The 15707-nt window shown below is 45.6% G+C and overlaps 1 protein-coding gene across 1 annotated transcript in view; it reads left to right on the top strand.

Annotated features, from left to right (window-relative positions):
* LOC145356929 (uncharacterized) overlaps window positions 1-14988 on the top strand; it is a 32762-nt gene extending 17774 nt beyond the window's left edge. The window contains exons 3-6 of the mRNA XM_080209930.1: window positions 3841-3906; window positions 4878-4978; window positions 7450-7524; window positions 14492-14988. Of these exons, the coding sequence (XP_080066056.1) occupies window positions 3841-3906; window positions 4878-4978; window positions 7450-7524; window positions 14492-14897 (648 nt within the window). The 3' untranslated portion in view covers window positions 14898-14988. The remainder of the gene's footprint in view (window positions 1-3840; window positions 3907-4877; window positions 4979-7449; window positions 7525-14491) is intronic.
* Window positions 14989-15707: the final 719 nt, after the last annotated feature.

Raw genomic sequence — 15707 nt, 5'->3', positions numbered from 1 at the left:
TTCAATCCATCTAGATACCTGTCCCTGTATCCCATGTGCCTTAACTTTTTCTACCGGCCTACCGTGAGGGACTTTGTCAAACGCCTTACTGAAATCCATATAGATGACATCAACGGCTCGCCCATTGTCAACCGTTTTTGTCACCTCCTCAAAAAATTCTACCAGTTTTGTAAGGCAAGACTTCCCCTGAACAAAGCCATGTTGCGTATCCCTAATCAGATCGCAACGCTCCAAATGCTTATACATCCTATCCCTAAGAATTTTCTCCAACAATTTTCCTACCACCGATGTCAAACTCACTGGTCTATAATTACCAGGGTTATCCCTACTGCCCTTTTTAAACAGCGGTACCACATTAGCTACCCTCCAGTCCTCTGGGACCTCACCTGTGTCCAAAGAAGAGACAAAGATTTGCGTCAGAGGCCCAGCAATTTCATCTTTCACCTCCCTAAGCAGCCTGGGATAAATACCATCAGGCCCCGGAGCTTTATCAGTTTTTATGCTACCTAAAAACCCTAACACTTCCTCCCTCGGAATGGATATTTCCTTCAACTGATCTACAGCTCCCTCCAAGACATTACAAGACACCAAGCCCCTCTCCTTCGTGAATACCGACGCAAAGTATTCATTCAGGTTCTCCCCCATTCCCTCAGACTCAATGCATAGTTCCCCTCCTTTGTCCCAAAGAGGACCTATTTTCCCTCTAACCACCCTCTTGTTCCTAATATAAGAGTAAAATGCCTTTGGATTTTCCTTAATCCTATCAGCCAAAGCCATTTCATGCCCCCTTTTCGCCCTTCTAACTCCCCTTTTAAGCTCCTTCCTGCTGTCTCTATATTCCTCCAGCGCTCTCCCCATTCCCAGTTATTTAGACCTAACATATGCCACTCTCTTCTTCCTGACCAAGTCCTCAATATCCCCTGTAATCCACGGCTCTCTAATCCTGCCTTTCCCATCCTTCCTCTTTGCCGGCACATGTCGTTCCTGCAACATTATCAGTTTGCCCTTGAAAGCCTCCCACTTGCCAACCATGGACTTACCCGCTAACAACCCCTCCCAATCAGTGTCCTTCAGCTCCTTCCTAATCCGGCTATAGCTCGCCTTCCCCCAGTTCAGCACCCTCCCCTTCGGATGGCACTCATCCTTTTCCATTTTTATCCTAAAGTAGACAGACTTGTGGTCACTGTTAGTCACATGTTCGCCTACTGCAACCTCAACCACCTGCCCCGGCTCATTACCCAAAACTAAATCCAGTATATCCCCCTCCCTAGTCGGGCTAGTTACATACTGCTCCAAGGACACAGCACACATTTTACAAATTCCTCCCCATCCGTACCCCCAGCTCTAGGCACCTTCCAATCCACTCCAGGAAGATTAAAGTCACTCACTACAACCACCCTATTCTTTCTGCATCTATCTAAAATGACTTTACAAATGCCTTCCTCCACTGCCCTCGGGCTGTTGGGTGGCCTATAGTATTCCCCTCGCATAGTAATCGCTCCCTTCCTATTCCTCAACTCCACCCACAGCGATTCAATCCCTAACTCCTCCCTCTGCACTGCTGTGATGCGCTCCTTAACTAACAACGCCACCCCACCACCTCTCTTCAACCCTCCTCTGTCACACCTAAAACACTTATACCCAGGAATATTCAGCTGCCAGTCCTGCCCTTCCTTTAACCACGTCTCCGTTACTGCCACCACATCTAAATTCCTCACGAACATCAAGGCCCTAAGCTCATCCGTTTTACCCGTTACACTCCTCACATTGAAACAGATGCAATCCAACCCTCCAGGCCCACTCGGAACCTCCTTTCCCCTGATATTATTCCTTTCACCCAAACCTACCCTGTCACCCAACTCGCTCTCAATCCCAGTTTTATTGAGCTATCAGTCTCATTCTCATCCCCACCCCCCCTCCATATTAGTTTGAACCCTGCCGAAACACTCCAGCTAACCCCCCCAGCTAGGATATTTGTCCCCCTCCCATTCAAATGTTCCCCATCCCTCCTGTACAGGTGCCCTTCTCTCACAAATACTTCCCAGTGATCGACAAAAGTGAAGCCCTCTACCTTGCACCAATCCCTCAGCCACGCATTCAGCTGCATGATCTCATTATTCCTAGCCCTGCTGGTACTAGGCAGCAGACCAGAGAATGCCACCCTGGAGGCCCTGCTCCTCAGCTTGGCCCCCTACTCCCTAAATTCCCGACGTACATCCCCCCTACTCTGCCTTCCTACGTCCTTTTCTCCTATGTGTATAATTACTTCAGCCTGTGTCCCCTCACCCTTCAAAATTCCCTCTATCCTCTCTGATACATCCTGTACCCCTGCTCCAGGGAGGCAGATTATCATCCTGGAGTCACGCTTTTGCCCACAGAACCGCCTGTCAATTCCTTTGACCCTCCCATCCCCCACCACTATCTCATTGCCAGCCCCCTTCCTTCCCTCTGAGTCATTCTGGCCCTCCTGACATACCTTTTGTACTCCTGTCGATGCCTTTTGGGGGGCCACTGGGGTGGTCTTTGGACCAGGACTATTCTTCTTCTTCCTCTTCCCCCTCCCAACAGTTACCCACCCATCCTGTCCCCCAGGCCGTGGGACCTCCACCTGTTCATGGTTCATAGCCATTAACTCCTCATTCTCCCGAACCAGAAATGCATCCTCTAATCGCAGCTCCAGTTGCCTGACCCGGGCCCTCAAACGCTGCAGCTCTAAACACTAGACGCAGATGTGGGCCTTCGGGAGACGTGATGCCTCCAAGAACTCCCACATGTGGCACCTGACACAGCTAAAGCGCCTCCCCATAGCCCCTGCCATGTCCTGACCTCCCTTGGAATTATATGTACCGAAATGCAACACAGGAAAGATGGAACCAGCAACTCACCTTGCCCATGTCTGCTCTCGCCTAAGCCCAGCGAGCCAAAGCCCTTATAGCTCTCACTCTGCTCCCACTGACTCCGCTGCCTGCTCCCGTCGCTGCCCGCTGTCTATTACCGCCTTCTTTTTATTCCCCCCGCTCTCCCTTCCCAACTAGCCCCTAGCCTGACTTCCACTACGGAAATAAAAAGTACTCACAAAAATCCCGCGAACCGGAAATGCAGTCAAAACCTTCCAAAGTAAAATCAAACACTCACCACAGCCACCAGGTACACTGCTCCAGAGAACAATCATTCTCAACCCCTGAAAATGGACTGTGGTCATGGTGGGCATGAGTCACTGAGAAAAGATCCCTCTTAACCCAGTCTGGCAGGCAGAGGACATAATGGTCAATAGTTACTGTAAACTCCAAACTACAACAGTCCAAAACCATCATCGATTGGCAAAGGGGGGTCAGAGTATCAGAGTCATTCCCATAAGTCAATCTCTTTAACAATCTTGCAGAACATTTGACAAAGCTTTGAATTTAAATTAATAAAACTGAATTGGATTGATTTAAAATACTGAGTTTACCTCAAGGACAGGAGCAGATTGAGGTTATTGACTAATGTCATTCAACTACTAAGTTATTAATGCAGCTGAACCCAACTTTTCCACTTCCACGGTTAATCGAGTGTCAGGCTGTCACTCCAGAGAGAATTTTAACATCACCCGCCACTCAGGAAATCCACAATTTTTGTTACAAAGCCTGAGGTGGAAGGAGATGTCTTTTTGATGTACAGCAATAGAGACTGAAGCTCAGCTCGGGGTCAGACTCGATGACAAAACTGTCAGCATTCTGGCTCAAAGTGACCATGGAGCAGAATGGAACAAGAACAAAGGAGGCTGGAGAAACTCAGCAGGTCTCCTGATAGAGGCTGCTGGACCTGCTGAGTTTTTCTCCAGTCCTCTTCTCCTTTCAGATTCCTTGCTTTAAGGAACAGAATGGAATTGATGGTGAGTTCACAGAGTTTGTGGTGGGGTTGAAGGTAAAAACTTTGGTCTTCTCAGTGTTTAACTGAAATAAATTGCAGCTTATCAAGGATTGGATATTGGACTCATTACCTGACTCTACACAGCAAATCTCCAAAGCTGGTCGGCTGTCATACTGGTTAGATAGATTCTGCCTGACTTATCACCACATTCTTAAACAGAAATTCCAGAATGGTGATAAACATTGGCCTTGCCAGCAACACCCATTCTCTGTAAAATTGATCAAAAATAATGTTGAAATTCCAAGTAACTGTACTGTGATTGGCTGAAAGACTAATCCTATTGCTAGTTTGAAACATATAAAACCAGAGATGGTGAGCCTCAGTCTGCACATCAGACAGGAATCCAGAGCCAAAGCATCGCAGCAACACTTCCAGGAGCCAGGTAAGAGTCAAATAATTACTACTTTCTGAAGCATCTCTCTTCACAATCAGAGTTCAGCTTGCCATAAGATGTGAAATTGCCATCTCCCACATCAGACGTCTGTCAAATACAACACTGCTGGTCGATCTGGCTCCAAAGAGTTTGTGAAAGGGGAAAGTGGCACATTTCCCCTGCCTTCACATGCAAATCCCTTTTTTTTAAACCCCTAATCAGCCTGACTCTTTTATCACCCTTTTATTATTTATCTGCTAATGGAAGAGTTTGGATTCACTTTAATGTGAGCTGCCAGTATCTTTTCCTGCTTTCTCCATGCTTTTCTCATTAGTATTTTCACTCCCCCCGCCTCTCTCCCGGTCGGTGGGATTGTGTTCAGTGCAGACTCGAAGGGCCTCTTTCTGCACTCTAGGATTCTATGATTTAATTTACTGGCCCCAGATTGCATGCAGCCGATTCTTGCAGATCAACCTTCAATTTCTGAGACTTAAGAATATTCCTGAAGAGTTTGCAACCCTACTATCAGGGAGCATTTTAGATTTTAAAACTGCATTTGTATCTGATGATAACTTTCTATTCTCCTTTACAGGCTAGCAGAATGGGAAACACTACCTATGTCTGTTACAACAATTGCAGTCGTTCTATCCCCACAAGTGACCCACAAACACGCTCTATCAAGGCTGACCCAACGTAAGTATGTCTGGAACATTTAGCTTGGTCCATATCATTGTTTCAAAGTTCACAGCTCCAGGGATCTGGATTCAATTCCCGGCTTCGGTCACCGTCTGCACCTTTTCCCACTGTGTCTGCATGGGAATTCTCCGGGTGCTCCAGTTTCCTCCCACAGTCTAAGAGATGTGCTGGTTAGGTTGAATGACCATGCTAAATTGCTCCTTATTGTCCAAAAATGTGCAGGTTGGGTGGATTGACCATGCTAGATTGCTCCTTACTGTCCTGGGATGCAACAATTAGAGGGACTAGTGGGGTAAATGTGTGGGATTTTGAGGTTAGGACCAGGGTGGGATTGCTGTCAGTGCAGACACCATGGGCCACATAGCCTCCTTTTGCACTGTAGGGATTCTATGTTAAAAACAAAGGGTTATTTCAGCTTCATGTGTTGGAACCAGAAGCTGGAGTATATTTTGTTTTCGAAAAGGCTTTTGAGGTGCTGCCACATAAAAAAGTTACCATACTAAGCTATTATTATATTGGCATGGATAGCTGATTGTTTAACTAACAGGGAACAGAGAGTTAGGATAATGAGGCTATTCTGAGAATGGCAATCGTAATTAATGGATTGCCACTGGGATCAGTACCAACTATAACATCAAAAGTGGCCCAATATAAAGCATTACGAAGGTTGACCTAGGGTAAGTATGTTCTATACATTTAGCTTCAGTGCAGTTTCATCCTTTGAAGTGAATAGTAATTGACAAGGTGCAAGTCAAGCTTCGTATGTTCAATTTTCACTGTATCCTTGTCCAGACAGAATTCTTTAAATTAATGATTTATGACAGCAGCAAAACAGATTGCTCGCTGATTTATTTCATGACAAATGATAGAATGTTTTTTGATTTTGCGGATTTGCACAGATATTAGACCTGGGACTCCTTTATCTAGCAGCTACTTTCCATTCAAGATCTTGCAGGACTGTAGTTATGGGGAAAAAAAATCACAAAGTTTGTTCCAACGAGTTTTAATGTTACTCAGCAGAAACAGGAAATTGCTGATTAAGTATTAACTATGTTCTACATTTAAGGGAAAGTTTATCTTCAATATGTTGTCAGTATAACATTTGGTTTTGCAGGATATGACAAGTGATAAGAATTGCATCCTATGTGAAGCTCACTGAGAAAGTGTTTATATTAAGATACTGAGCTCTGAATAAAGGCAGATTTCCGTCTAAGTGACTGAAAGAAATTCAACAAAATAGAGCATTGAGCGATTCTCCCCAAAAAAATCTTAACGGCCCAACAGACAGGAATAGGAGGGTTTTTTCCACTCATTTTTGGGCGGGCTTAGTTGAATCAATCTCCAGCAGTCTGTGCATCACAGTGTGCCATAGAGGGACTACTGGAGAGACTGTCATCAGTGCACTGAGTGGGCCATTGCGCATGTGTCGATCTGTCAATGGTGAATTCAGTGCATGAGCACTGGCAATCCATCACCGGCCTCTTGATTGCCAGTATTCAATTGCTTCCCTGGATCATGTCCCTGATTGGCAGCCTTTGTGGCCCTCCTGACCAGTAGCCACCATGACCACCCACCCCAATGCCCAGCCTGAAACTCCCCATATCCATCCTCCTCCCTCCCTCTCCAACCAATTGCTAATGCAAAGTGCCCATCAGGTACCCCTTTCCTCACAATCTTAGTAGGCCCCACCCCCTCAGGACCCACCCCCTTGACATTGACCAACATCCAGTGGGCAGTGCCAGGATGCCCAGTGGGCAGTGCCAGGAGGACAGCACTCGAGCAGTGCAGCAGGCTGGAAGAATTGCCCTCATTATGTAACTTTGAGACCATATCTGAGACCAACTAACTAGTACTGTCCATGTAAATTCCAGGTTCAATTCCTTATCAATGTCAAGCTGCTTGATCTTAATTCGGGTTAAAATATGAAACACATAATTCACCTTCATGGGCTAATTGGGGAGCAGAGATTAGAATGTACTATAGAGTCCATGGGCATCATTTTCTCCATTGAGTCAGGTATAAATGTCAGCATGGACAATTAGTGTCCACAAGCAACATAGTAAAGGAGCTGTCACCACTGTTTTTAGACAATATTCATAGAAATGAATGTTCCAGCACTGATCAATGATTAGCCAGCCAGACTAAGAGCCCGGGCTGATTTTATTCTGCTCCCAGCACTGTTACAGCAAGGACAGTTTTTACACCCTTACACAGTTCTGTATTGCTGAGGTCAATCAAACCAATCAGTTTGACACTTTCATAAATATATCCACCAGGTGCATTTGTCAACAATAGTGGAAACGCATTCCTGGAGGTTCCACTGCGTGATTGCCAGCTTCTACAAGATTAATCTTCAGTTCGACAAATCTCAGGACAGTCCCAGAGGGTTAGCAACCCTACAACCAGGGAATGAGTGATCCTTCTAATTTCTATTGTATCTGACACTTATTGTGTATTCTCTATTACAGAAAGCAGGCTGGTGACATTCCTGCCCACATTTATGTCAAAAATGACACCAAGACCATCACGCTGACTGATCCACAGTAAGTATTTTCTTCCAGTTCCTGGCCTTCTTTCCCCTCCTGAAACAATATTGAACAGCACTGAGTAAAATACACTGCTCACATTGGCTCAGAGTCAGACAGACCACTTCTCCAGTTCAGTTCCCTGTCTGCACTCTGCTATCCAATCTCAGCCAGGGCAGTAGGACACGGAGCTCAGTGTTTCCTGTCTAAGGTGGGAGTGAACTGTACGGAAAATTACAAGTGTGGAAGTTGAGCAGACTTGGATCAATTGTATTAATACCCATGTTAAAATAATCTCCGGCATGTTTAACATCGGAGATGACAATATAACATTGTATAAGCTCACACAGTTCCCCATCTTTGAAGGACTTTGAAGGAACAAAGAACAAAGAAAATTACAGCACAGGAACAGGCCCTTTGCCCTCCAAACCTGCACCGACCATGCTGCCCGACTTAACTAAAACCCCCTATCCTTCCAGGGACCATACCCCTCTATTCCCATCCTATTCATGTACTTGTCAAAACACCCCTTAAAAGTCACTACCGCATCCTCTTCCACTACGTCTTCCGGCAATGAGTTCCAGGCACCCACTACTCTCTGAGTAAAAAATCTGCCTTGTACATCTCCTTTAAACCCTGCAAATCACACATTAAACCCATAGTAACTGACTCTTCCACCCTGGGAAAACGCTTCTGATTATCTACTTTATCCATGCCTCTCATAATCTTGTAGACTTATATCAGGTCTCCTCTCAACTTCCGTTGCTCCAGTGAGAACAAACCAAGTTTAAAAAAACATAGAACATAGAACATTACAGCGCAGAACAGGCCCTTCGGCCCACGATGTTGCGCCGACCAGTTACAAAACAATGACCCACTAACCTAAACCAATCCCTTTTCGTCCATAAACCTATCCACGGATCTCTTAAACGCCCCCAAACTAGGCACATTTACAACTGCAGCAGGCAGGGCATTCCATTCCCTCACCACCCTCTGGGTAAAGAACCTACCCCTGACATCCGTCCTATAACTACCACCCCTTAATTTAAAGCCATGCCCCCTCGTGCTAGATTTCTCCATCAGAGGAAAAAGGCTATTACTATCCACCCTATCTAAACCTCTAATCATCTTATATGTTTCAATAAGATCCCCTCTTAGCCGCCTTCTTTCCAGCGAAAACAACCCCAAATCCCTCAGCCTCTCCTCATAGGACCTCCCCTCCATACCAGGCAACATCCTGGTAAACCTCCTCTGCACCCTCTCCAAAGCCTCCACATCCTTCCTGTAATGTGGGGACCAGAACTGCACACAGTACTCCAAGTGCGGCCGCACCAGAGTTGTGTACAGTTGCAACATGACACTGCGACTCCTAAATTCAATCCCCCGACCAATAAACGCCAAGACACCGTATGCCTTCTTAACAACCTTATCTACTTGACTCCCAACTTTCAGGGATCTATGTACACATACACCTAGATCCCTCTGCTCATCCACACTATTCAAAGTCCTCCCGTTAGCCCTATACTCGACACATCTGTTATTCCTACCAAAGTGAATTACCTCACACTTCTCCGCATTAAACTCCATCCGCCACCTCTCGGCCCAGCTCTGCAACCTGTCTAAGTCTTCCTGCAAACTATGTCACCCTTCATCACTATCTACCACACCTCCGACTTTGGTGTCATCAGCAAATTTACTAATCCACCCAACTATACCCTCATCCAGATCATTAATAAAAATTACAAACAGCAGTGGCCCCAAAACAGATCCCTGAGGCACACCACTCGTAACCGAACTCCATGATGAATATTTACCATCAACCACCACCCTCTGTCTCCTATCCGCTAGCCAATTCCTGATCCAATTCCCTAGATCACCCCCAATCCCATACATCTGCATTTTCTGCAGTCTACCATGGTGAACCTTATCAAATGCCTTACTAAAATCCATATACACCACGTCCACTGCCTTACCCCCATCCACCTCTTTGGTCACTTTCTCAAAAAACTCAATAAGGTTAGTAAGGCACGACCTACCCGCCACAAAACCATGCTGACTATCTCCAATCAATTCATTACTCTCCAAATAACTATAAATCCTATCCCGGATAATTTTTTCTAAAACCTTGCCCACAACAGAAGTGAGACTCACCGGTCTATAATTCCCAGGGAAGTCTCTGTTCCCCTTCTTAAACAATGGGACAACATTCGCTAACCTCCAATCTTCCGGTACTATACCAGAGGCCAACGACGACCTGAAGATCAGAGCCAGAGGCTCAGCAATCACTTCTCTTGCCTCCCAGAGAATCCTGGGGTAAATCCCATCCGGACCAGGGGACTTATCTATTTTCAGACCCTCCAGAATATCTAGCACATCCTCCTTATCAACTGCAACACTGTCAATTCTACTCCCCTGCAACCCAGTGTCCTCCTCAGCTATATCCATGTCCCCCTGCGTGAACACCGAAGAGAAATATTGGTTCAATGCCTCTCCAATCTCCTCCGGTTCCACACATAACTTCCCTCTGCTGTCTATAACTGGTCCTAATCTTGCCCTGACCAACCTTCTGTTCTTGACATACCTATAGAACGCCTTAGGATTCTCCTTAACCCTATCAGCCAAAGTCTTCTCATGTCCTCTTTTAGCCCTTCTTAACTCACTCTTCAACTCCCTCCTAGCCAATCTAAAGTTTTCTAGTGCACTACCCGAGCCCTCACGTCTCATCCGAACATAAGCCTCCTTTTCCCTCTTAACCAACGAAAAAACTTTTTTGGTGCACCACGGTTCCCTAGCCCTACCAATTCCTCCTTGCCTGACAGGGACATACCTATCACGGACTCGCAGTAGCTGCTCCTTGAAAAAACTCCACATTTCAGACGCTCCCAGTCCCTGTAATCTCCTAGTCCAACCTATGCTTCCTAATTCTCTCCTAATAGCCTCATAATTACCCTTCCCCCAGCTAAAACCACTAGCCCGAGGTTCATGCCTATCCCTTTCCATCACTAAGGTGAACGTAACCGAATTGTGGTCACTATCACCAAAATGCACACCAACTTCCAAGTCTAGCACCTGGTCTGGCTCATTTCCCAGCACCAAATCCAATATAGCCTCACCTCTAGTTGGCCTATCTACATACTGAGTCAAAAAACCTTCCTGCACGCTTTGCACAAAAACTGACCCCTCTAACGAGCTAGAGCTATAGCAATTCCAATCAATATTAGTAAAGTTAAAATCCCCCATAACAATTACCCTATTACTATCACTCCTAACCAGGATCGTCTCCGCAATCCTTTCCTCAACCTCTCTAGAACTTTTAGGAGGTCTATAAAAGACTCCCAACAGGGTGACCTCTCCTCTCCTATTTCTAATCTCCGCCCATACTACCTCAACAGACAAGTCCTCATCAAACTTCCTCTCTGACACTGTGATACAATCCCTGACCAATAATGCTACCCCTCCCCCCCTCCTACCTCCTTCTCTACTCCGACTAAAACATTTGAACCCCGGGACCTGCAGCAACCATTCCTGCCCCTGCTCTATCCATGTCTCTGAAATGGCCACAACATCAAAGTCCCAGGTACTGATCCACGCTGCAAGTTCATCCACTTTATTGCGAATACTCCTCGCATTAAAGTATACGCATTTCAAACCCTGCTCCACCCCACCCCTGCGATGCTGTGCATTGCAGTCCCCATCTATGCCCCCCTCACTTTCAACCCCTCTACTCAGGATCCCACCCCCCCCTCCGAATCAGTTTAAACCTCCCTGCATAGCCTTAGCAAATTTAGCCCCCAGGATATTGGTCCCCCTCTGATTCAGGTGTAGACCATCCCTCTTATAGAGGTCCCACCTTCCCCAGAATGAGCCCCAATTGCTCAAGTACCTGAACCCCTCCCTCCTGCACCAACCCCTCAGCCACGAGTTCAAACTTTCCCTCTCTCTATTCCTCTCTAAACTATCCCGTGGCACAGGCAAGAGTCCGGAGATAACCACTCTGTCTGACTTGGCCTTTAGCTTCCACCCCAACTCCATAAATCTCTGCTTAATATCCCCTTCCCTTAACCTCCCTATGTCATGTGTCCCCACATGAACTATAACTTGGGGTTGATCTCCCTCTCCCTTAAGAGTCCTGAATACCCTTTCTGATACATCCCGGACCCCAGCCCCTGGTAGGCAACACACCAGCCCTGAGTCCCTACCTTTACTTCCAACTCTCTTATCTGTCCCTTTAACTGTGGAGTCCCCAATCACGAGGCCCAATCTTTTACATCCCCTAACCACCTGAGCTTTCACACTAGGCTCACCCCCAGCAGCCTGCTCCCTTTGGCTATCCCCAGTTGATTCCTCCTCAACTGTAGCCTCCAGGACCGAAAACCTATTTTGGAGGGGAACAGCCCCAGGGGATTGTCCCCCCGATTGCTTCTTTCCCCTCTTCCTGGCAGTGACCCAAGACTCATTTCTAGGAGTGACAATCTCCTTAAAACTCCTATCAATTTCCACCTCCGCCTCCCGAATTATGCGGAGTTCCTCTAACTCCACCTCCAGCTCCTTTACACGCTCCTCCAGAAGCTGCAATCTAACACACTTCCTACAAGTAAAATCACCTGAAACACTACTAGATTCCCTCACCACATACATCCCACAGGAGATGCAGCTTACTGCCTGAACTGCCATCCCTGAAGCAATTACCAGCAGAAAAATAAAAAATATAATAAAAAAAAATTCCCCACACTTATAATTAGGTTAGAGGAGGTGGGAGGGTGGGATTCTCTACTAGTGTAGAGGATCGGGTCTCCTCATAGCGAATGCCCTCCATACCAGGCAGCATCCTGATGAATCTCTCCAAAGCCTCCACATCCTTCTGGTTGTGTGGCATCCAGAATTGAACACTATATTCCAAGTGCGGCCGAACTAAGGTTCTATAAAACTGCAACATGACTTGCCAATTTTTAAACTCAGTACCCTGGTCAATGTAGGGAAACAAACCATCAGCCTTATTGACTACCTTCTCCACCTGCATTATCACTTTCAGTGACCTGTGTACCTGTACACCTAGATCCCTTTGCCTATCAATACTCTGCCATTTACTGTATATTTTCTATCTGTATTAGACCTTCCAAAATGCACTACCTCACATTTATCCGGATTAAACACCATCTGCCATCTCTACCCCCAAGTGTCCAATTGATCTATATCCTGTCTATCCTCTGATGGTCCTCATTGCTATCTGCAAATCCACCAACCTTTGTGCCGTCCACAAACTTACTAATCAATCCATTTACATTTTCCTCCAAATTATTTACATATATTACAACAGCAAAGTTCCCAGCACTGATCCCTGAAGAACACCAAATGTCACAGCCCTACATTCAGAAATGCACCCTTCTACTGCTACCCTCTGTCTTCTTTGACCGAGTAAGATGTCTGACAACACCAGGTTTAAGTCCAACCAATTTATTTGATAGTATGCTCACAAGCTTTCGAGGTTTGCCCCTTCTTCAGGTGAATGGAGAGTTCTGGCCTCAGACAGAGCATATAACAGCACAGACAGTTTACAGATTAGAATGCGAGTCTTTACAACTAACCTGCTATTCAAGTCTTAAAGAGGCCGACAATGTGAGTGGAAGGTGCACTGATCACAGGTTAAAGAGATGTGTATTGTCTCCAGACAGTACAGTAAGTGAGGTTTTGCAAACCCAGGCAAGTCATGGGGGTTACAGATAGTGGGACATGAACCCAAGATCCCTGTTGAGACCGTCCTTGGCTATCAGTCTCTGCTCAGCGACTCTGCGCTGTCATGTGTCGTAAAGGCCGCCTTGGAGAATGCTTACCCGAAGGCACATCTCTTTAACTTGTGCTCAATGCTCCTTCCACTCACATTGTCGGCCTCTTCAAAACTTGAATAGCAGGTTAGTTGTAAATACTCGCATTCTAATCAGTAATTTGTAAACTGTCTGTGCTGTTATATGCTCTGTCTGAGGCCAGAACTCTCCATTCACCTGATGAAGGGGCAAACCTCAAGCTTGTAAATTTACTATCAAATAAATTGGTTGGACTTAAACCTGGTGTTGTCAGGCTTCTTACTGTGTTTACCACAGTCCAACACCAGCATCTCCACATCATGACTTCTTTGACCGAGCCAGTTTTATGTCAACCTTGCCAGCTCACCTCTGATTCCATGCGACTTCACAGTCTGCCTTATCAAAGGCCTGAATGAAGTCCGTGTAGATAATATCCACTGCCCCACCCTCATCAATCATCTTCATCACTTCCTCGAAAAACTCAATCAAGTTTGTGAGACATGACCTCCCCTCCACAAAACCGTGTTGCCTCTCACTTATACGTCCACTTATTTCCAAGTGGGAATAAATCCTGTCTATCTAATCCTGTTTAACTTGGGAATTGTTGATTGATGGGGCTGGGGATTCTGGGAAAGGCAGAGCTTCAGTCACCCACGAATGTGGAGCGGATCCATCCCAATTCCTGGAATTGGACATACATGACTGCGTGGAATTGATGCTAATTCATTACTGGGATCACTGGGCACAAAACACAGGAAATTCAGAATCGGTGCACACTGAAGTAGTGGGGTATCCAGAGGGAATGCTTCCTTTGTTAAGTGGGCCAGTTTCTGTCCCAGAATCAATCTCTTTGAATGATTGGTAGTGCAAGAGCCTGGCCTCTTACAATTGGAAAGCCTTCAATGGCCTATTCCTCAGGCACCCCAGTGGCCCAGTGTTGTTGAGGAAACTATGGGAGAATTGACCTCATTTCCACAGCTCATGCACCCAATCCCCAAATGAGTCAGAAATGTTGATGGATGAGTAAAGCGATGGAGGCCCAAGTAAATGGGCTTTGCCTCAAGTACCTCCCTTACTGCATACAAGATCAATGACATGATGATGAAAAAAATTCCGTTCTATTTTATTATGAATTCTCTTATTTCAACAATGTTAAATCGTTGAATGAATGTCCTTGTTCGTAGGCTTTTTATTGTGACTGGAAAGGCAATGTCACCACTGGAGCCTGTTGAAATGGGGGAAGAGAAGAAAATTACTTTCACAGAAAATCCAGATGGAGGTTGTGCAGGGCTCATCAGCTACCAGTGTGGTGATGAGCAACTGGTGGTACTCTTCTACAAACCACCCATCATCAGTGATTCAGACCCTCCAGTATGTATCTTGAGCATTCGAGAAAGCAAAATAACACTGGATGACAGCCTGTACCAAGCCATGCTCCAGAAGGAGGAAAATGATGGCTTGTTTAACAAGAAATCAATCAGAGAAATGGAGCACTTGCAGATCCTGGAGGCAAAAGGCCTGAAAGTCACTGTTATGTTAGAGGATCCTGTTTCCCTTGGTTTAACCGTAACAAATAAGAAAAGCAAATAACCAGTCTCATTAATCTTAGGGTCACTCAAATGTTAACAGTCAGTGCACTGTCTTATTAGTTCAGACCCTTAATAAACATTTACCAGAGATATATGTGACTGTGCTTGCGTATTTACTGTGAAGTTTCGATGGTGTGTTAGAATCTAAGGGCTAAATGTTTTTCTTTGAAAGCGCTAAGACACGACATTCCATATTTTCTGATGTCTTTCCAGTTTTAATTTGATTGAGTCCAACATTGCTCATACACACGTTTCCCTTTTTGAAAAATTACCCAATGTTGCTTGGGACAAGCCAGACACAAATTATAACAGAATTATTTTGGAATCTTTGACATCCACTGAATTGATTGAATAGCTCATCTGAAAGGCGAGATCTCCAACAGAACAGCATTCCCTCAGCAGTGTACACAGTAACTGCCTAGAGTTTGTGTTCAATCATCTTGAGTTTCACTTGAACCCACAATGTTCTGACACAGAGACATCATATATCAACTGAGTAACATCGGACACATTATTATATATATTTCAACATCCAGAACTTCCACCCAGTGATGTAAAGTTCTGGCCTGTTGGAATTACAAGAATTTAAAGTGCACTTACCCGCTCTGGAAAACGTTGTTGAATCCTCCACTGGCCGGGGTTGGATGTGTTTGGAGCCTGTAGCCACCAAAGGCCCCTGTGCAAGGCAACTCCAGTGAACTTAGGGAAGTCATGCCCCCCTTTTATACTACACTGACTGCCAGAAAGCAGGTTAGTTTATAGGGCCCATGAACCTGACAGGCGAGAGAGAAGGTAAATGTCCAGGTAGGTG

The sequence above is a fragment of the Carcharhinus amblyrhynchos genome, chromosome 22 (assembly GCF_965287045.1).
Source record: "Carcharhinus amblyrhynchos chromosome 22, sCarAmb.v2.hapA, whole genome shotgun sequence".
Lineage (NCBI taxonomy): Eukaryota > Metazoa > Chordata > Chondrichthyes > Carcharhiniformes > Carcharhinidae > Carcharhinus > Carcharhinus amblyrhynchos.
The sequence above is the reverse complement of the archived record's forward strand: the minus strand, read 5'-3'. Positions and strand labels throughout refer to the sequence as shown.